The sequence below is a fragment of the Phascolarctos cinereus genome, unplaced genomic scaffold, assembly GCF_003287225.1.
Source record: "Phascolarctos cinereus isolate Bilbo 61053 unplaced genomic scaffold, phaCin_HiC Scaffold_2;HRSCAF=192, whole genome shotgun sequence".
Taxonomy (NCBI): Eukaryota; Metazoa; Chordata; class Mammalia; order Diprotodontia; family Phascolarctidae; genus Phascolarctos; species Phascolarctos cinereus.
This window is the reverse complement of record NW_027555625.1, coordinates 367178156-367201121: the sequence shown is the minus strand read 5'-3', so window position 1 is coordinate 367201121 and position 22966 is coordinate 367178156. Positions and strand designations below refer to the sequence as shown.

The 22966-nt window shown below is 37.7% G+C and overlaps 1 protein-coding gene across 1 annotated transcript in view; it reads left to right on the top strand.

The window, feature by feature from the left end:
• The window catches only part of AK7 (adenylate kinase 7), a 119938-nt gene that overhangs the window by 1452 nt on the left and 95520 nt on the right, over positions 1-22966 (top strand). Inside the window, exons 2-4 of the mRNA XM_021007319.2 lie at positions 5497-5682; positions 10605-10713; positions 15083-15177. Of these exons, the coding sequence (XP_020862978.1) occupies positions 5497-5682; positions 10605-10713; positions 15083-15177 (390 nt within the window). The remainder of the gene's footprint in view (positions 1-5496; positions 5683-10604; positions 10714-15082; positions 15178-22966) is intronic.

Here is a 22966-nt window from a genome sequence, read left to right as displayed (position 1 = left end):
TCCAGCTAAAATTGTAGCTTCTACAGGAAGTGTTTTCCACCTCCTTTTAATTCTTGTGCCTTCTCTCCGTTATTTCTTATTTATCCTATATATAGCTTGTTGATACATGTTTGCTTGCTGTCTCCCCCATTAGATTATGAGGTCCTTCAGGGTAGGGCCAGTGTTTTGCCTTTCTTTTTATCTCCAGCATTTAGCACAGTGCCTGGAACATAGGAGGTGCTTAACAAATGTTTATTGATTGACTGATTATTAATTAGCTCCTTATCATCAGATCTCATCTTTTTTCTCTCTTCTTCTTTGACTTCTCTATAGCCTTTTGAACCGTGCAACCACCTCTTCCTTCATATCCTCTCTTCCCTTAGATTTTTGGCACGTTTTTCTTCATATCTCCTGTTCCTTCTCTGTCTCCTTTGCCAGCTTAGTATCTTCTTTATGCTTTAAAAAAATGTGTTTGGGGGCAGCTAGGTGGTGCAGTGGATAGAGCACTGGCTCTGAAGTCAGGAGGACCTGAGTTCAAATCTGACCTTAGACCAAACACTTGACACTTACTAGCTGTGTGACCCTGGGCAAGTCACTTAACCCCAATTGCCTAAAAAAAAAAGTATATTTCCCGAGGTTCTGTAACTAAAGCCTTTTCTGTTCATTCTCCTATAAGTGACCTCATCTACTACTTTGGTTCCAATTATCAGTTCTATGCAGATGATTCCTAAATCAGTATCTTTACTCCAAACCTTTCTCCATAGTTCACTACCATTGGATAGCTTCTTGGATCACTCACCAAGGGACTTCAGACTCCATAATTTATCGTATCTCCCCTCAAACCTGTACTTCCTACTGCCATCTTTGTCTTTCTTAATAGAATAATCATTTTCCTGGTCATTCATGCTTGAAATTTCATTTATTTGTGTCTCTTCCTTACTGTCAATTCAGTATCTTTCTCATTTGGCATCTCTTCTCAACTCCCACAGAATACAGCCTTAGTGTTTACCTAGCCTATTAGCCTCCTAACCAGCTTCCTATCCCCTCTCCAATCCTTCTTCACCACTGTCTCAATAATCTTCTTAATGCAGCCCTGTTTTCATGTCACTTCTCTGCTCAAAAACTTTCAACTACTCCCTGTTGTTTGCAAAATAAAGTTTCATGCCCTGACCTTGCAAGACGTCTTATTTAATACCTCCCTCAATTTCCCTTTATCTTATTTAAACATTATTTCTTATGTTCCCACCCCCAAACTGTTCCCAGAGCTTATTTCCAAATGTCTCTTTTAACCAAACTGTACTACTCTGTGTCTTTGGATCTTCATTCTTTTCTTGTCTCCATGTCTTTACTTGTGTAGTCTTCCTGTTAGAATAAGCCTATTTCTGTCTGTTGAAATCTCTCCCTTTCTTCAAGTTCCAGGTAAATGAACCTTTTCCATCAAGCCTTCCTTAGCTCTTTAGCTGAAAGTAACATCTCTCTCTTCAAAATTTTCACTTTGCCTGACTCTTCCTTTGTTCTTGTCACATTCTACCTCTTAACATATTCATTTATGTATGACTTATCCTCCCCATGAGATTATAAAATCCTTGAGGTAAGTTTTTACTTTTGTATTCCCAACTCCTAGAACATCATTTAGTAGTTAAATGAACCCATGATCTCAATGATGTAGGTACTACCTCCTTAACCAGACAAATCCTTACCTTTCCACTTCATCTCAGAAGCAACTGGTATCCCACCTCATAGGGTGCTGGGCCTGGAGTTGGGAAGACCTAAGTTCAAATCTAGGCTCAGATACTTAATAGCTGTGTGACCCAGGGCAGGTCACTTAACCCCTGTTTGCTTCAGTTTCTTATAAAATGCAGATAATAATAACACCTATCTCCTAGAGTTATTGTGAGGATCAAATGAAATAATATTTGTAAATCAGCACTTAGCACAGTGCCTAGGATATAGTAGGTACTAAAAAAAAACTTCTTTAATTAGAAAAAATAAAATATTTAAATAAGATTTTAAAAATTAACACAAAAAATGGTTCTTTTTTCCCTTCCCCGTTTTCCCTGTCATCTTGCCTTATGCAGCTTTTGTCAATATCATAGTGTGCTGGAGGGATTTCCTTAGGTCTGTTGATACTATATAGGTGCCAAATTTAGTACCCAGATTGCCCATCTGTTATTATTCCTTGCTGATACATATTTTCTGATCATATGTTTCCCAGATATCTTTTATACCACTTTCTTTTTTTGCATATGTCAAAATTAGTAATATGCTATAGCCTATTTATGTCTGTCATACATCTGTTCCATTGCCCTTTAGATTCCTCACAATTTGCATTGAGGATGCTCTTAAACGTGCATTTAGATAAATCTCAAAGATTTTTATAGAGTTGAGAAGGTAACGGTAAGTAGTTATCAACATCCTCTCACTTGCCTTTTTAAAATAGAAATACCATTCCTGATTTTCCTCAATCCCTCAGTATCTTCCTCTCTTTCAAATGTCTTTAGAATCTTTGTCTCAATGCTCTCATGATTGTGCAAGCTCCTAAATGTGTTTCCTCTGTGTGTGCTTAGTCTGGCCCAGCTTCTCTTATATTCATTCCCTCATATAGCCAAGGATTGAGTCCAAATGTGGTGGTTCCATTGTCATTAGTGAAGAAAATAGTTTGTTATGGAAATTCTGTAGAGCCTATCCTATTTTTTAATCTGTTTTCCTGCCGGTTTCATCTATAAATGCTTTGAAGATCATGGAATCACAGAATTTTAGAGACAAAAGGGAACTCAGCAGCCATCCACTCCAACTCCTACCTGCCTAAACAGGAACTTCACATCTGCACCCCTGACCTAGCCTCTACTTAAAGACCTCCAATGTGAAGGAACCAGTTACCTCCACAGGCAGCCTGTTCTACTTATGGATAGCCCTAATTGTCAGCCCTAAATTTGCCTCTTCATTTTATTCTTCCCATTACTCCCAGTTTCCTTCTGGGATAAAAAAAAAAGAGTTTAGTCACTTTTCCATACCAACCCTTCAAAGACTTAAACAGAGTTATCATGTTCCCCCATCTTTTCTTCTCCAGGCTAACTATCCCCTATTCTTCCAGCTGTTTCTCCTATGGTCTGGATTCAAAGCCCTTCACCATTTTAGTTGCATTTGTCTAGAAGCCTGTTAGCTTTTCAGTGTCCTTCCCAAACTGTGGAGCTCACAGCTGAACAGATGTGGTATGAGTGAGAGCAGAGTAGAACTATCACCTTGCTCCAGGAAGCTGTGACTTTCTTAATGCAGCCCAAAATCACATTTGCTTTTTTGGCTGAGCTCTCTGGCCATTAAAAGTCTCAGATCTTCTTCAGACAAATTGCTATCTAATCTTACCTCTTCCATCTTATACTCGTAAGGTTGATTTTTAAAATCTGAAATATAAGACTTTATATTATTCCTGTTGAATTTCATCTTGTCTCAAATTTAGCCTTATGCTCTAAGCCAATGGTATTCAATTTTTTTTGATCATGCACCTCTTTCAGTAACAAATTCTTGAGCAAGCACCCCCAATATATGTATACTTATTTATTTTTAATTAGTGCCTGTACCACTCTGCTAATAATTATGCATGTTATAAAATTTACACAGAAATAGATATTGGAAAAGAATGAGATAAAGGTGAAATAATATTTGATCCTGGAGTCTGGTAGAGCTGCTGAAATCTGAGTAAGGAAGTGATTAGACAAGACCCGCATTTTAGGAAAATCACTATATGGAGGTTGGATTGGAGAGGGAACAGACTTGAGGCTAGTGGACCAGTTATGGGACTGTTGCAGTTATTTGGGAGAGAGGTGATGAAAGCATGAGTTAAGGAAGTAGCTGTATGAGTGGAGAGATGGAGCCCGATGCAAGAGATGTTGGAAAGGGAGGGAGATATCTGGAGTAAGCATTTCTTAGGTGCTTAATATGTACCTGCCACTGTGCTAAGTTCTGGGGATACAAATACAAACAAACAAGGTACTTCCTGCTGCTGTTCTAATGGAGGAAGATAACACATAAAATAGAACTGGAGAGCTGGATGGGGGTGGGGGGCGGAGAGAAAGTGGATGTGTGAGGAAGAGTAAAGAATCAAATAATAATGCCAAGGCCCTAAACCTGAGACTGGAAGCTTATTGGTTGGTCTGTTCAATACAAATGGGGAGTTTGGAAGAGGGGAGAGTTGGGGAGGAGATGGAAGACATGATTCGATTTTAGATGTATTAGTTTGAGATGTGTCTGGGACGTCCTGTTTTAAATGTCCAATAGACAGTAAGCACGGCAAAGCAGATAAGCAAATATCTTATGAAATGCTGTTTTTGCCAACTTCTTTATTTAATTCTAAAAAGATTGTGATCCTTCCATATAGCTACAATGTCTTTGTGTCTTCTAGTTTTATTTATAGCATGAATGTTAATATTATTGTGGTTTAGTTCCTTCAATAGTATGACAGTTCATTACTTGTGGATGAGGGTCTCATGTTAAGAATATTAACAGTTAAATGAATGTTTATGGATGCATTCAAAACCAAGATTCTTAGCACTCTTCCCCTACTCTACCACTATAAACACGGGTGGTGAATGAAGATGGATGCACAGGACTGAGGGCCTCATTTGTTTCATGGTTTGCCATGGCCAAAGAATTCATCACCTGGTAACAAGCCCACTGGTAGAGAGAGTAGGCTCTTCCTTGGCAAGCAGGCAGTAGTCTTTCATTTGTACAGTGCTCAAAGCCAGTATGCCAGTACAGTGTAGAGGCAAGAAGATTTGGTCTGGAGTTGGGATACTTGAGCTCTAGGCCCAACTCAGCTGTGTATCTATGAAACCTTAGGTAGATCACACCACCTGCCTCTCAGGTTTTCAGTTTCTTCTATAAAAGGATGGATTTGGACTGGATATTATCTAAGGGCCCACAGAAAAAAGGACATGTTATATCTGGGACTCAAATTCCTTGTCCTTTAGCCTGTGCTTTTAGCATAGTCTATTCTAATTATTCAAGACTGTTATTTCCCAACTTAATAAAAACTTATTAAAACCTAAAAAGTTAAAACGTATTAAAAATTTTTTAAAGTATATAAGATTTGGAAGAAGGGAGAAGTCAGGTGAAGATAAAAATGTGTTGTTAAATCCTGGTACAAGATAGACTGCAATAAGTGCAATAAAGGAGGTACAGATTACACTGATTATTTAACGTAGAATATTTAAAGTATCACAGTAACACATACTTTTTGTGTGAACTTAGGCAAATCACTTACCCTCTCAGGGTCCACAGTCAATCAGCAGCTTTTATTAAATGCCTACCATGTGTCAGGGCACGAGGGTCTAAGACTGTAAATTGCAGATTAGTTGTTGATCTGCATCAAATGTCCCACAGTGATAAAGTAACAAGATCTGATCTCCATCACCCTCTTCCCTCTATGCCTCCCTCCAAAAAAAAGACTATATCACAGGGATGCAAGTCATCTCTATTAATTGTTATTTGTACTTGGAATAATTTCTGGTTTTCTTGTAGTACTTATCTAACTGTATGGTTGGGGCTTCACTTGAAGAAATACCAGAAGAAGAAGAAGATGTTGAAAGCAAATCAGCTGGCCTAGAAGGCTCAGCAGCTAAATCAAAGGAAGGCACTTTTCAGATAGTAGGAACCCTTTCCAGTCCCGAATGCAAGCCTCCAGAGTTTGCCATGGAAACATACACAGTAAGTCTGGGTTATTTTGTCAAGGCTGGGGAAAAGGGAATACATTGATGTCCCCGTGCACACCTTTGCAATAAGCTACTCTTCACTTTGCAGGCTCTCTTGTTGCTAAAAGCAGGGGAAAAAGCAGATCTACTTGGACTGTGGCTAATAAACCATCTCCATTTTAAAGTGAAGAAGTCATTACAAGCTAAATGATTAAACCACAGAAAAAAGGACATGTTATATCTGGGACTCAAATTCCTTGTCCTTTAGCCTGTGCTTTTAGCATAGTCTATTCTAATTATTCAAGACTGTTATTTCCCAACTTAATAAAAACTTATTAAAACCTAAAAAGTTAAAACGTATTAAAAATTTTTGAAAGTATATAAAAATAAAGGATCTTGGAATTTTAAGAAATGGGACAGGCCTATGGTTCTAGTCCCACTTCTGCTACTTTACTATTTGGGCTGCAGTTTCTTCACTTGTAAAATGAGGGGCTTGGATTAGATGATACCCCATGATAATGCTAGCCAGGAATGTGATGCCTCAGTTATGATATTCAATTTAGCAACAATCCTTCCTCATAATTAGTAATTCTACTTAGTCCTTGCCTTCAGGAATTTTCTACTGTCCAACAAAAATCATGGTTTTTGATGAAGTTTATTATTTACTCTGTGTTCATATTTTCCATGAAAATAAGTAGATCTTTTCTTCCATACTTGGAAGAAATGTTATCCCATTGAAGCAGGTATTCTTTCCTCTGATAGAGCTATTTCTTTCCAAGGGGAATTTACCCAGCACCCTAGCAGTCTTCTGATTCTTTTAAACTTACTTGCATGCTATTGTAGTCTTGCCTCCCTCTTTACAGTCAGACATAAGCTCTCATTAAAGACTTCATCAAAGAACTTCATTAAAGACATAAAAAGACTTCGTTAAAGATATGAAAAGACTATTAAAATTATCAGTAATTTAACAATTATATTGGATTTTTATTACACTTCATTAGATATTTCATCTTCTCTTCTTTTACCATAATAAAGATTGTCCCTTTCACATGCCCATTTTTAGAAGATTATAGGAGGTCATAAAGGATCTTAGTGATCTTACTCCCTACATTTTACGGATGAAGAAACTGAGATTCAACCAAATTAAGCAGTTTGGTGACTTGCTCAAGGTCATAAGGCTTGTAAGAGGGATAGCTAGGACTCAAACTTACGTCCCCTTAATGCTAGACTAGTGTTCTTTCTACTTCTGCATGCTCTCTGCCTTTTTTTTAATCTTTTCATTCATATTTCTTCGCCCTGAACAAGTCACAGATTCATTTAGGGATTTGTAACCTGGGGTCTATAAGCTTATTCTTAAAAATATTTTTATTTTATTGCAATTTAATTTGTTTCCTTTGTAATCTTATATATTTTTGTACATTTAAAAACATTATTATGAGAAGGGGTCCACAGGCTTCACTTTACTGTCAAAAGGGTCTATGACACACAAAGAAGCTATGAACCCCTGACCTAGGTAATGTCCCTTTTCTTCATGTGTTTGGTTTTTTTTTTTTTTGCTTTTTGGTGAGGCAGTTAAGGTTAAGTGACTTGCCCAGGGTCACACAGCTAGTAAATGTTAAGTGTCTGAGGCTGACTTTGAACTCAGGTCCTCCTGACTCCAAGGCCAGAGCTCTATTCACTGCACCACCTAGCTGCCCCGCTTTTCTTCATGTTTTGACAGGCAAAATCCAGATGGGATGACCATTTTAGGTACTTTTTTTTCCCCTGTCGGCTATTTCAGTATGGAAATGAAATGAAATAGCCAAAGGCAAGAGTAAATTACAGGGGTAAAGCAGTAGAATTCTTTGAGAATATTCTATATTTCTTTCATGTACCCTGATAAAATTGCATGATTATATAGATTCTGAGCCGAAATAATCTTCCTTAATCTTCAGAGCACTGTGGAAACATTTAGCCATCACTCAGACTTATAGTGGGAGCAGGAAAAGAAAAACCTGCTTTTAAAATCTGAATACAATAGCAAGTTCTTTAAAAATATTTTTAAGTTTTATTGATCCCTTTTGCTTGTATACTGCATTTATTTCCAAATATGCCTACTCTCCTCTACACAGTAATCTTTTCTTGTTACAAAGCATTTCCAAGTTACAAAGATTTTTTAAAAAATAGTCATCAAAGTCTACCAACACATCACATCAAACATATTTGATAGTATATGCAGCATTCCATACCCCTTTTCCCCACCCCAGTGAAAGGAGGGAGGTGTCTTTCTTCTTCTCTTCTCCTAGGCCAGGCTTGGAACTAATTACATAATGCTCAGGGTTTTGTTTTTATTTTTTCTTTATACATTGTTTTAGCCATCATACATATTGTTTTCCTGATTGAGTTTACTTCACTCTGTATCAATTCATATGTCTTCTTATGTTTCTCTGAATTCCTCATTTCTCATTTCTTATAGCACTGTTATTTTAATTTATTCCAGTTGTTAAGGCATTGCACACTGATGGGTATATATTTTGTTTCTAATTATTTACTATCACAAAAAGTGCTGCTGTGAATATGGTATGTATAGTACTTTCTGTCCTTGGGGTATAGGCTCACCAAAAGGCACTGTGGATCAAAGTATATGAACATTTTGGTCCCCCTTTTTTTCCTTCATAATTCCAAATTGTTTTCTAGAATTATTAAGCTATCTCATAGCTTTACCAACAATATATTAGAGTGACTAACTTCCTACAACCTCTCATACACTGATGATTTTCCATTTTTTGGGTTGTGTTTGTCAATTTGTTAGGTGTGAGGTGAAATTTCAGAGTTGTTTTAACTTGTATTTCTCTCCTTAGTTATTTGGATCAGTCTCGTGGTTGAGTTTGAAATTCTTTTTTTTTTTTTATTGTTTATACCCTTTGACTACTTATCCATTGGGGAATGGCTCTTGTTCTTATGTACAGTGTGTCCCAATAGTCTTAGTGCAGTTTAAACTTAAGGCTTAATGTGTTAATTCCCTGAATATCTTAGATATCAGACCTTTATCAGAGATACTTAATAGAAATAATTTCTTCTCATTGACAGTTTCCTTTGTCCTAACTGCATTGAATTTTGCTCATGTATAAGCTTTTAAATTTCATACAATCAAATTATCTATTTTATTTTTTATCTCCTTTGTGTTATTCTCTATTTGGTTAAGAATTATATTCCTAAAGACTTATGTGGTCTGATGCTGAGTGAAGTGAGCAAAACCAAGAGGACTTTGTACACATAACAGCCACGTTATGCAATGACTAAGTTGTTAAACTGAACCTTTCTCAGCATTATGAGGATCTAAGACATCTCCAGAGGCCTCAGGATGGAAAATTCTGTCCAAATCCAAAGAAAGAACTATGGAAGTCGAATCACTATCACTTATTTTTACCTTCTGTTGAGTTTTGTTTCATCTTTCTGATGGTTCCTCCTATTTGTTTTCAATTTTTACTTACAACTTCACTAATGTGAAAATATGTTTAATGGGTATGTAAATGTAAAGCCTATATCAGATTGTGCGCCATCTTGGGAAGGGTGGGGGGGAGGAAGGGGGAGAAAAATTTTCAACTCAAAAGCATATGGAAGTGATTGTTGATAAATCAAAATAAATTAATAAAATTTTAAAAAATTATATTCCTAGCTGTAATTGTGAAATGTATCTCCATCTATTTTCCTCCATTTAAAAAATTATGTGACCTATTATATTTAGATCACTTATCCATTTGGAATTTACTACTATGGTATATGTTATATGATGTTAGACCAAACCTTTTAAAGTAACTTTAATACTTTAATAGCGAAGAGAGTATTATCTTATTATGGAAGGTATTGGTATTACAGAAGAAGAATCCAAGCAATATAGACCACCCAATTAAAACAGAACAGATGAATATACATTTTAGGCATTCTTGAATGAACTAGCAGAGGTTCCCAAAGTGGATGATACTGCCCCCTTGGGGGGGCACTGGGCCGATATAGGGAGGGGGGGAAGGGGGAGACCACAGGTGTAATTGGAGGGCATTGAATAAAAGTAAGGGGGTAATGGAAGCATAAGGAAAAAAGAGAAGAGAAGAAAAATTTGAAAAACCGTTCATACGTGGTTTATCTGTTATGTAACAGAGTTAACGTCGTAGTGATTACATTATTTTCCAAATAGACACACAAAATACAAGTTATAACCAATCAGGGGTCAAGTCCACCGACGAATGTTGGCGGGCGAGCGTGTCTTGCATAGTCAGGAAGTCCAGCATGCATCTGCAGGAATATATGCATGTAATGACTTGTTTACAGTAAGATACTACATGGTTACATCATGCAATATTGCATCATCAATGCAGGAAAAACCCCCACAAATTTACAATAAATTATTAAATTTAAGATGTGTCATTTAAAAAATTATTTTTAATGACACAAATTTCAAATGAAAAACCATTAAAAGATTAAAGAAAGTAGATTTCCAGGGGGGCACTGAGTAATTTTCTTTAAAGGGGGCAGTAGGCCAAATAAGATTGGGAACCTCAACTAGAATCTGGCTAAAATAATGCTGAATAAATTTAGAGGTAGTTTTAAATGACATGCATTTTCTTCCACTATTTTCTAATATCTTCCTTCTGAATCTAAATTTAAACATAATGTAAAGAAGTCAACTTAGAATCAACTCCTATTTATACTAAAAGCTATTTTGTCTTGTGTTAATCGCCTGAAATATTTTCCCTAAACTTCTTTGTCCCATCAAAACACCATGTGGTATTAATAGAAGTATAATTTTTAGTAGAAATTCCTTTGTGGATATATTTCATATGGCCTTGTACTGTAGTACTAATTTAGAAACCTTAATTTAGCCTAAATATTTTATGGCTGTTCTGTTCACTTCTTGCCAGGAATGACTGAGTGACAGTTTGGTGGTCTTTTTCCCTTCAGAACCTTTCCCGAGAAGAGCTGCTGTTGCACCTGCTTGAATGTGATATTATCATTTATAACATCACAGAAAATACACCACAAGTTGATGAAGCTATGTGGGCTGTTTCTGGTCAGTGAAGTGTTTTCTTTCATCAATACTAACAAAAATCATGTATATTGTATTTGGCCTGATAAGGGCTTAAATCAACACTGTGGGGTCATAAAAAAAAAGTGATCTAGATTATTCTAAAACTCTAAATTGAATACTCATTAAAGTATCTCTGTGTATGTACTTCACAAGGACAGGAAATTTTTGATCATCAAAACAAATATAAGATAAACCTTTAAAATTCATTAGAAAACATAATTTCAGGAAATACTAAATTCATTATTAATAGAACAGGTTAGTATTTAGTACTTAGCTGTGTTGCTAATTTAACCTTAAAAAACAGAATAGACCAAATGGTAAAAGATGCTAAAAAATTCACTGAAGAAAATAATTCCTTAAAAAATTAGAATTGTGGAAGCTAATGACTCCATGAGACATCGAGAAACAAGAAAACAAAATCAAAAGAATGAAAAAATAGAAGAAAATGTGAAATATCTCATTGGAAAAACAACTAACCTGGAAAGCAGACCCAAGAGAGATAGTTTTAAAATTATTGAATTACCTGAAAGTCATGATCAAAAAAAGAGCCTAGACATCATCTTTCAAGAAATTGTCAAAGAAAACTGTACTGGTATCCTAGAACCAGAGGGTAAAATAGAAAGTGAAAGAATCCACCTATCGCTTCCTGAAAGAGATCCCAAAATGAAAACTCCCAGGAATATTATAGCCAAATTCCAGAGCTCCTTGGTGAAGGAGAAAATATTGCAAGCAACCAGAAAAACAGATCAAGTATTGTGGAAACACAGTCAGGATAACACAAGATTTAGCAGCTTCTACGTTAAGGGATCAGAGGGCTTGGAATATGATATTGTAGAGGTCAAAGGAGTTCAGATTACAACCGAGAATCACCTATGCAGCAAAACTGAGTAATATTCTTCAGGGGAAAAATAAACATTTAATGAAATAGAGGATTTTTAAGCATTCGTGATGAAAAGACCAGAACTGACTAGAAAATTTGACTTTCAAATACAAGACTCAAGAGAAGCATAAAAATGTGAAGAGGAAAGAGAAATCATAAGGGATTTAATAATATTAAATTGTTTACATTCCTACAGGAATGTCACCAGTGAAATTTAACAAAAAGGTAAACTGAGGCACGTTTCTCCAAGCCAGATATCATTTTATTAAGAAGGGCATGCTCCGTGCCAGTAAAAGGGTCAGTGGCTACCTCAGTTTCCAGCCAAAGGCCCTGAACAAAAGAACAGCTCCCATTTTATAGGTTTTGGGGAGTACAGAACAAAGAACAGAACAGGGTAGGTGACATTATGGGGTTGAGGGAAACATGATTGATTACATAGTTGAGGCATGAGGAACAATATTATTTGTTGGAAGTTGCAAATGTCAGCTAGCAATTACCTTCCTCCTTCTCTCCTGTGACTAAGAAGTGTTCATTGTTTGAGTCTGCCTGCAAGATGGTGGCCCAGAAATCTTTGAAGGATAGCTTGGTGGTGTAAAGATATTAAGGCTGACTTCTGCATCCCCCAAAATTAGCAGAATTCCTTGAGGCAAGAATAGAACAGTAATTAATTAGCAAGAGAACTAGATTTCTAAACTTAACTCATTACAGGCCAGCTGAATTCTGAACTGAATTCAGAGACAGAGAACCATGATTTAAGCAGTTACAGGACAAAATCAATTAGTTGTAAGTAGGATCAGTAGAAAAAAAGTTACAGAATCAATTTTAATCTTCTCCGGAAATTGATACTTGTAACTTCTAAAAACTTTATCATTATTAGGGCACTTAGAAGTAGTATACATAGACAGAAGTCCTGGATGTGAGTCGACTATGATGATATCTAAAAAAGTAAAAGTGAGGGGTGAGAAAGGGGGATGACTGTGATGGGATGATAACTAAAACAATAAGGTAAGAAAAAGGGATACACTGGGAGAAGAGGGAAGGGAAAGGTCGAATGGGGTAAATTATCTCATGTTAAAGAGGTACAAAAGAGCTTTTACAGTGGAAGGGGAGATGGGGGACAAAACTTGATCCTTACTTCCATTGGAATTGGCTCAAAGAGGGAAGAACATACACACTTAGTTGGGTATAGAAATCTATCTTACCCTACAGGCAGTAGGAGGGGAAGGAGATGAGAGAATGGAAGGAAGGGGCTTATAGAAGGGAAGGTGGATTGGAGAAGGCAGTAGTTAAATGCAAAACGCTTTTGAGGAGGGACAAGGTAAAAGAAGAGAAAAAGAAGAAGAAATAGGAAAAATAGGATAGAGGGAAATACACAGTAATCGTGAAATTTATTTTTTAAGTTTCTCTTATAAAGGCTTCATCTCTCAATATATCAAGAACTGAGTCAAGTTTATAAGAATACAAGTGAGTTCCCAATTGATAAATGGTCAAAGGATATGAACAGGCAGTTTTCAGACAAAGTAATAAAAGCTATCTATAGTGATGTGGAAAACTTCTCAAAATCACTATTGATAAGAGAAATGCAAGTTAAAACAACTCTGAGGTACCACCTCACATCTCTCAGATTGGCTAATATGAAGACAAGGAAGATGATAATTGTTAGAGAGGATGTGGGAAAACTGGGACACTAATGCATGTTGATGGAGTTGTGAACTGATCCAGTCATTCTAGAAAGCAATTTGAAACTGTATGCCCAAAGAGCTAAAAAACTACATACTGTTTGACACAGCAAGGCCACTCCTACATCTGTATCCCAAGGAGGTTTAAAAAAAAAAAGGGAAAAGGACCTATAGGTACAAAAACATTGATAGCAGCTGTGTGTGTGTGTGTGTGTGTGTGTGTGTGTGTTGGCAAAGAATTGGAAATTAAGGGGATATCCATTAATTGGGGAATTGCTGAACAGATTGTGGTATATGATTGTGATGGAACACTACTATGCTATAAGAAAATGACAAGCGAGATGCTTTCAGAAAAACCTGGAAAAATTTACATGAAATGATGCAAAGTGAAGTGAGCAGAACCAGAACAGTGTAACCATGATAGTGTACAATGGTCAAATGTGAATGGGAGCTATTCTCAGCAATGCAATGATCCAAGACAATTCTGAAGGGCTAATGATGAAAAATGCTGTCTACTTCCAGAGAAAGAACTGATGGAATCTGCATGTGGATCAAAGCATACTTTTTTAACTTTTTTTTAAAAAATTTTATTCTGTTTTCTTTCATAACATGACTAATATGATATATGTTTTACATGACTGCACGTATATAATGTATATCAAATTGCTTGCCTTCTCAATGAGAAGGGAGAGGAGGCAGAGAGGGAGAGAATTTGGAAGTCAAAATTTTTAAAAAAGGATGTTAAAAATTATTTTTACACATAATTGAAAAAATATTTAAATAAAAAAAATAATAGATCTGAAAATCATCTGTATAGAGATGATAAATGATCCATAGGGGCTTATGAGATCACAAAATGATAGTATAGAGGGAAAAGAGACGAGGGTCTAGGACAGAGCATTAGGGGATACCCATGGTTAATGGATGCAACCTGGTTGGAGATCTAGGGAAGATGACTTAGAAAAGGAGCATTATGACAGGAGGAGAACCAGGAGGGAGTATTGTAAAAACCTATAGAAGAGAGAGTGTGCAGGAGGAGAGGTTTATTGACAGTGTCAGAAGCTGCAGAGAGGTTAAAGAGGATGAGGACTAAGGAAAGGCCATTAGATCAATGGTAACTTTGGAGACAGCAGTTTCAGTTGATTGATGAGGTTGGAAGCCAGACTGCAGAGTGTGAGAGGAGAGGAAGTGGAGGTAGTTACTATAGACTGCCTTCTCAAGGACTTTCACTATGAAAAGGAGGAGAGATATAGGATAATAGTGGGAATGGATGAATCAAGTAAGGGTTTTTTGAGGATGAGTGAGACATTGGTATGTCTGAAGAGAGCAGGGAAGCTAGGGGGCAACTAGGTGGCGCAGTGGGTAGAGCACCAGCCCTGAAGTCAGGAGGACCTGAGACCTCAGACCAAACACTTGACACTTACTAGCTGTGTGACCCTGAGCAAGTCACTTAACCCCAACTGCCAAAAATTTTTTTAAAAAAGAGAGAGAGAGCAGGGAAGCTGCCAGTAGACAGGAAGAGACTGAAGATTGGTAAGAGAATAGGAATGATAAAAGGGGCAATCTGCTAGAGAAGACAGATGGAATGAGATCACTGAATATGTAGGAGGGTTCTTCCCTTGGCAAGAAGGGCTTCCTTTTCATGTGAAACAGATTTGACAACAATAACTACATATAATTGTACATAAAATGTGCTTATAATAAAATAAATTATATCTCCTTTCTCTCTCTCTTTCTCTTTGTCTCTCTCTCTCGCACGCGCTCTCTCTCACTCTTGTTCTCATCATTACAGCACTAAGTGAAGAAACAAGCCGTTTTGAAAAACGAAAGATATTTATATTACTATCGACAATGATGACCTGGGCACGATCCAAACCCCTTGACCCTGTAAGTAACAAAGCTTTATTTTATCATCCGTGTATCCATTCATCTTTTTATCCAGTCACCCATTATTTTAACAAGCATTTATTAAATGTTACCCATGTCAAGGTCCAATGTAAATGCTACAGGTGTTAGAAAAAATAAATAAGACATGATCCCTATCCTGTAGTTTAATAAGACAGAGGAGCATTGTAGATAAATATCTATAAAGTAAAACAGAATCTATGTACAAGAGAGGCATAAGAAAATGCTGTGAGACCTGAGGGTCAGAAATAATGTGCCAAATAATTGTAACAACTTTGTGTGGAATTTTATTGCACATATATTTATTTCTTTGAAGTTCTTACTCATTTGAAACATTCTAAAGATAATTTGTTGCATTAATTTACTCAGAGCCTAAATTACACTCTAGACATTTATGTACTTTTGAAAGCTTCTTTAAAATTCTTCCAGGGTTTTAAAATAAACTTGTCTGCATTGAAAGATTAATTTACAGTAGGGATTTTCTTAAGCACTTGAGAGAATTTTCTTTAATAATTTTTGAACCTGGATTGAATGCAATGCATGAGATTGTAAGCTTTCTTGTTGAATAAATAAAAGTACAGTGCTGCTTTCTCTGTATTTCTTTGCTGGTATAGCTGTTTTATTCTCTTTTCGCACCCTAGTGTATATTCAGTACATGACTTTGAACTTGTCTGTGTATTTATTGTGTAAATGTTTTAATGCTCTTTTAAAGTGTATTTATCCTGTCCTCTCCATTTGACTAAAAATTCCTCAGGCCTCATACTATCTTTCTGTATCCTCCCATAGGCCACATTGGAATATTTATTGAGTACTCGAGAAATGGATTGGCTGGCTGGCTGGCTGGCTGACTAAGGGAAACTAACCATCCCTGTTTTAAAAAGGCTGATGTTTAGTATATTTTTTTCCATGCCATCCTTGGATCTATAGCATCTCCAAGGTTTTGTACTTTGAAACTTTATCTTCCACAAAAATCTTCTGTCACCTTTCCCACATATTCTCCCATTAAACCTATACTTTTCCTTCATCAAGATCTCTAATTCTTTGACCACACTATATTCTTCAAATTAATCTCCCCCATTCTAAATTACCTTGCCTATATACCTAGTGTTTACCCTATGGTCTTCCACATTAATAGCTTGCTAGACACTGCCCTAGAATTTTGGATCCAAAAGGCTTCCCTAATTCTGAATAATTTCTGTATTACCATTTTTCTGTTGCTTCTTTTATGCTACTGAGCATCCCTAGAGAATAGAACAAAATTAATCTTATTTCACCAACAAAGTCATAATATAAAAACTCAACTGGGCCCAAACTACTGTTCGGCAATCCTAGTTTCCTCTTATTATCACAAATAGTAAATATCAGAACTGGAATTTGAACCTGAGACCTTTTCAATACAAATCTACTGCTCTTTCCACTATACCACACAGACTCCTTTCAACAGAACTTCCATCAACTTCTTTCATTCCCCAGAATTTCTTTATATCATCACACCTTCTCTATTCTTTTCTTCATATCTAAAATGAAAAGGTATCCCTATTCTCTACTAATGTTAATCCCTTACCCAAGTCCTTGACCCTATCTGGCCTGCTACAGACCCTTAGTCCATCAATCATCTCCTTTCATGCATTTCTCCTTCTCTACTGTTTCCCTCCCATTTGCCCACAAATCTGCTTAGGTCTTCTGAATTCTTTTTAAAAAAATTTTTTTATTAATTTATTTTGATTTATCAACAATCACTTCCATAAGCTTTTGAGTTTTAAATTTTTCTGCCCCTCCCTCCCCAACTCCCTCCCAAGATGGCTCCCAATCTGATATAGGCTCTACATATACCTTCCTATTAAACATATTTTCACATTAGTGATGTTGTAGGGAAGAATTAGAACCAACAGGAGGAACCACAAGAAAAAGAAAATCAAACAAAACAGAAGAAAAAATAGCAAATAGTATGCTTCAATCTACATTCAACTCCATAGTTCTTTCTCTGGATGTGGATAGCATTTTCCATCATGAGACCTTTGGAGATGTCTTAGATCCTTGCATCATCGTTAGTCTATCATTGTTAGTCATCACACAGCATGGCTGTGTACAACGTTCTCCTTGCTCTGCTCACTTCACTTATCATCAGTCCATACAAGTCTTTCCAGGTTTTTCTGGTCTTCCTGTTCATCATTTCTTATAACACAATAGTGTTCCATTACATTCATTTAAAAAAAGGCTTCCCTTAACCCCATTCAAGTGCCATCTCATCTCTCACCCATCATGGACAATTTTTAGACAAGTATTTTATATTTAGTAATTCCACTTCCTAATTATCCACCTTCACTTCAGCCCTTTGTTATAATGGTTATTATATGTTATATGGTTTCCATCCTAACAACATTATTGATTGCCCTTTCAAAACTCTGTAGTGATCTCCTAATTGCCAGGTTCAGTCACCTTTCTGAAGTATTTGTCACTGTTGACCACATCTTCATACTGTTTAATGCATCATCCTGTGGTTCCCATTCTGTTGAGGCTATTTTGGGGGGACTTAGAAATTGCCACTGAAGCACACCAGCCATGCCAAAGGCCTTTAGTTGTGGGCACATTTTACCTCATACAAGGGAAAGGGATTAAATTTGGACATCAGGCAGAAGTGAGAGTTGAAGAAAGGGAAGAACATGATTAAGAAATCAAGGGAAGAACAAGCTTGAACAGTGATAAGCAAATGGGCTGGGTTTTATATAGGAAAAGAAGGTGGTCCTCCTCAGGTACTGTTGATTGGTTTCCTATGCCTTAAGGCAGCTAGGTGGCATAGTGGACACAAAGCTGGGCCTTGAGTCAGGAGCGACCCAAGTTCAAATCTGTCCTCAACACTGTGTCACTCTGGGCAAGTCACTTAACCTCTGCCTCAGTTTCTTTGTCTCTAAAATGGGAATACTAATAGCACCTGCTTCTAGGATTGTGTGAGGATCAAATGCATTAATATTTGTAAAGCACTTAGTACTGTAACAGACACATAATAGAAACTTAATAAATCCTTATTTCCTTCCTTCCTGTGCTTGATGTCATGGGCAGGGGAGGAACCACTTAGCCAGGTTGTATAAGGGATGGAAGTTTACAGCAGGGAACATTCCAGATAAGAAAAGAGATGGGGCACAACAGGAGTACCAGAGAGGAGGATTGGAGGCATCTTTAGAGCACAGGCAACCTGTTAGAGGAAGACCAGTCCTGAAAAAGCAGAGCCTTGTTTCAGAGACAGTGTGCTCTCCTGTTTCTACCTAGCCTGCTATCCATTCTTTCTTTGCCCTTCACTGTCTCCTCATCTTCCTCTTGATTATTTCATATGGGTCGTCCCAACAGTTCTGTCCTTAGCCTTCTTTTCTTTCCTCCCATGGTCTCTCCTGTAGCAATTTCATGCACTCCCATGGCTTCAACTAGTACTTACATATTGTTAACTCCCAAATCTGTATGCTAGACTTGGGCTTGCTTTTGAGCTTCAGAGATTTGCCTAACATCTCCACCTAGATGTCACCTCAAACTCAACATGTCCATAAATGATTTTATTATCTTTCCTAGAAAACCCACTTCTTATTTTGACAACTTTCCTTTCAGTCTCTCATGTTTGAAACACTGGTATTATCTTAGACTCTTGGTTTTCCATTACCTCTCCTATCCACTCATTTTCCAATTACTGTTGGATCTCCAAAACATTCCATAAATCTATTTCTTTTCTCTCTATTATTCGTACTGCCACCATGCAGTACAAGGCCTCGTTACCTGTTACAGTGGTCTCCTAAAAGGTCTTCATGCCTCAACTTTCTCCTATTTCTATCAGCTCTATGCAGGTGATCCTTAAATATTCATATTCATTCTCCATCTTACCCTGAACTTCAATCTTGTATCACCAGTTGCTCAGTGGAAATTTCGAACTGGACGCCTCAGAGACATATTGGTGGTGGTACACGTCTGTAATCCCTGCTACTATAAGAAGCTGAGGCTGGTGTATGGCTTCAGTTCAGGGGTTCTGAGCTGTAGTAGGCCTAAAGATTGTCAGGTGTATACACTAAGTCCAGCAATAACATGGTGAAGCCCTGGTAACTGGGGACTACTAGGCTGCCTAAAGGAGCGTGAACTAACCCGGGTCCAAAAACAGAGCAGTTTAAAGCTTCTATACTGAACAGTACTGGAATTGGTCCTGTGAGTGACTACTGCACATCCAGGCTGGGACACCTAGCCTCCAAATAAATGAAGGAAGGAAGGAATAAATGGAACAAGGCTAATTCAACAAGTCTAAAATTGCGCTCATTATCTTTCTTCCTTAACTCTTCCCCTCTTTCAAACTTTTCTGTTTCTTTCAAAGGTATCACTGTCCTTCCAGTGTTTCAGATATATAATCTCACCATTATCCTCAACTCATTGCTGTTCGACACTCCAATCAGTTGCCAAATCTTGTTGGGTTTTTTTTCTATTTCTTGCTTCTAAATCCTCACCACTCACAATAGCTACCATTTTAATGCAGGCCTTCATCAACCTTCACCTAGATTATTTCAACAGTCTCCTGCTTGATCTCCCAGCCTTAAAATTCTCACCACTCCTGTCTATTCCTCACCCTGCTGCCAAAATAATGTTCCTTAAGTGAGAATTTGACCATGTGACTCCCCTACTCAACCAATTCCAGTGGCTTTCTATTATCTTTAGGATAAGATGAAAACCTCCTCTCTTTTATCTTTTAAAATGAATGAATGAATATATATATATATATACACACACACATTTATTTATTTTTAGTTTTCAACATTCACCTTTATAAGATTTTTGAATTTTAAATTTTCTCCCTCTCCTTCCCCTCCCCACTCCCCAAGACGGCATGCAATCTCATATAGGCCATATATGTACAATCATATTAAACATATTTCCATATTGGTTATGTTGTAAAAAAGAATTAGAACCAAAGGGGAAAACCACAAGAAAGAAAAAAAAGGGGGGGAATAGTATGCTTCGATCTGCATTCAGTTTCCATAGTTCTTTCTCTGGGTGTGGATAGCGTTTTCATGAGTTTTTTGAAATTGTCTTAGATCATTACATTGCTGAGAAGGGGCTGAGTCTATCAAAATTGGTCATCGCACGGTGTTGCTGTTACTGTGTGCAATGTTTTCATAATTCTGCTTGCTTCACTCAGCATCAGTTCATGCAAGTCTTTCTAGGTTTTCCTTAAGTCCTCCTGTTCATCATTTCTTATGGAACAATAGTATTCCATTACTCATTATCAGTAATGTCCTTCAAGAGAATGAACTTTTGAAATTAGGACTTTAGAAAAAGGGGGAACTTTGGATCTCCTCAAATCATTGGTTATTAATCATTGTTCCTCTCAATTATCCAGAAAAAGAAATTGGGGCCCAGGGGGATGAAGTGACTTGTTCTTATTTATTCTAAAGATCCTCAGTCTGTACCTGGCAGGGGCCTCAGAGTCATCATGTTTACAGGGAAGGAAACTGAGGCTTCTTGTTTTCACTGCCATTACTCTACTCTCTCTGCCGCTGTTATTCTGCAGCTTCTGCCTCTTTGAAATTCACTATATCTGTCTAAATCATCAAGCCCAAATCCTTGTTACTGTAATCCACCAACCTTCAGGCCTCTCTCCTTCCTCTCTCAAGGACTTCAGTATCTAGGCTTCTTCACATGACACTTGCCCTTATATTTGGGACCTTAAATATGTACATCGATTTCCCCTCAACATCCTAGCCTCTCAGTTCATTTGTCTCCTTTGAAGAATGATAATGACAGCTAACATGTATGTAGCAATTTAAGGTTTATAAGATGCTTTACGTCTATTCTCATTTTATCCTCATAAGAACTCTGTAAGATAGATGCTATTAATCTCCCCATTTTACAGATGAGGAAATTGAGACTGAGAGAGTTTAAGCAACTTGTGTAGGGTCTTGCTGTGTTAAGTGTCTGAGGCAAGGTTGAAAGTCAGGTCTTCCTGACTTGGAGTCCAGTTCTTTATCCAGTGCTTTAATTATAACACCTAGCTACCTCTGGGCAGTTAGGTGGTGCAGTGGATAGAGTGCTAGGCCTGGAGTCAGGAAGATTCATCTTTCTGAGTTCAAATCTACCCTTAGACACTTATTAACTGAGTGACCCTGGGCAAGTCACTTAATCCTGTTTGCCTCAGTTTCTTCACTTGTTGATGTTATCGCTTGTCCTTCCTTTTTTAAGAGAACCAGTGATATCATGGGAGATGTCTTGATTTACAAGTGAATTGGATTTAAGTGAGGTAGAGTTGCACAAAGTTGTCAACCTCATTCTCTCTTTCTGAGTCACGAAAGTCCAGTGCCAGGACAAAAGTCAGGTGATAACCCAGGGTTCGGTGGATTATCTTGGTGTCTTTGTTGTCTGGCACACTCTGAGTGCTCCACATCATCTGCTTCAGCTGCCTTCGTGGCCATTCGAACAAATTATTCTCATCTACCAGGTCCTCCTGGGAAAGTTTTCACATGCGAGGAGTAGACATCCCTGTAACTCACTGACAGGTTTGAGGCCTGTAAGTTACCCTTGGCCACTACACTTGCTACAGCTTCTTGGAGCCACAGTAGAGAGTTGAGTGAAAGGTGGACGCCAAAGATGGCTGAGCAGCCCTGGAAAGGGCTCAGCAAGCCCTTACGCCAGAGGTGCTAGGCTTCCCTGAATGCCCCATACACCCTTCTCATCCATAAAATGAGCTGGAAAAGGAAATGGCAAACCACTCCCAGTGTCTTTGCCAAGAAAACCCCAAATGAGGGCATAAAGAATCATACACAACTGAAACAACTGAACAGCAATGAAAGCTACCTCTAGATACCTCATGATCTACATCTTCATTACACCTTAGCTATCTAACGAGCATCTCAGATCTTACCTTGACACTTAACTATGTGGTCTGAATGATAATGAGCTCTGAAATTCTGTTTTAGAAACCTAATTCCCAGTCCTTCTGTCTCTTCCTCTACCTCATGCTTAAACTATTCTCCTTGTGACGGTCAACCTTTCCACCCCTCCTTCCTCTAGAACAGGAAGAAGAGTCCATAACCTAGCTCCCTTTCTTCTTGATGCTATAATGAGCTAGTTAAGCTATATACTGTTCTGTCCTCTTGAATACATCGCCCCCTCACCTTCCTTCTAATCATGCTCTTCCAATCCTCAAACCTGGATGACCCTTACCAGGCAGATGGCTTCTCCATTTCTAGTCACAGGCAGAAATTGCACAATTGTGCCAACCACATCTACTATGAAGTCATTTGTTCTAGTCACAACTGGGCTCTCATTGTCCTATAGTGGTGCTAAGTGGCACAGTGGATAGAGTGCCAGGCCTGGAGTCAGGAAGACCCAAATTCAAATGAAGAAGTTTGTTCTGGGGGGCAGCTAGGTGGCGCAGTGGATAGAGCACCGGCCCTGAAGTGAGCAGGACCTGAGTTCAAATCCGGCGTCGGACCAAACACTTGACACTTACTAGCTGTGTGACCCTGGGCAAGTCACTTAACCCTAATTGCCTAAATAAATAAATAAATAAAATAAGAAGTTTGTTCTGACATCCCATTGAGCCGAAATTGACCCCTGTGCCACTTCTCTCCATTGCTCCTGGTTTTCCCTATGTGACAAAACAAAACGAGCCTAACCCATTCTTCATGTGACAGCCCTGGGGAGTAGAGAACTGACTGAATGTTAATCAGTTCAGTAATCTGAAATGAGGAGGTTGGAGAGGATCACTCATCAAAAACCCTTTACTGTGCAAGACTCGGTGCCAAGT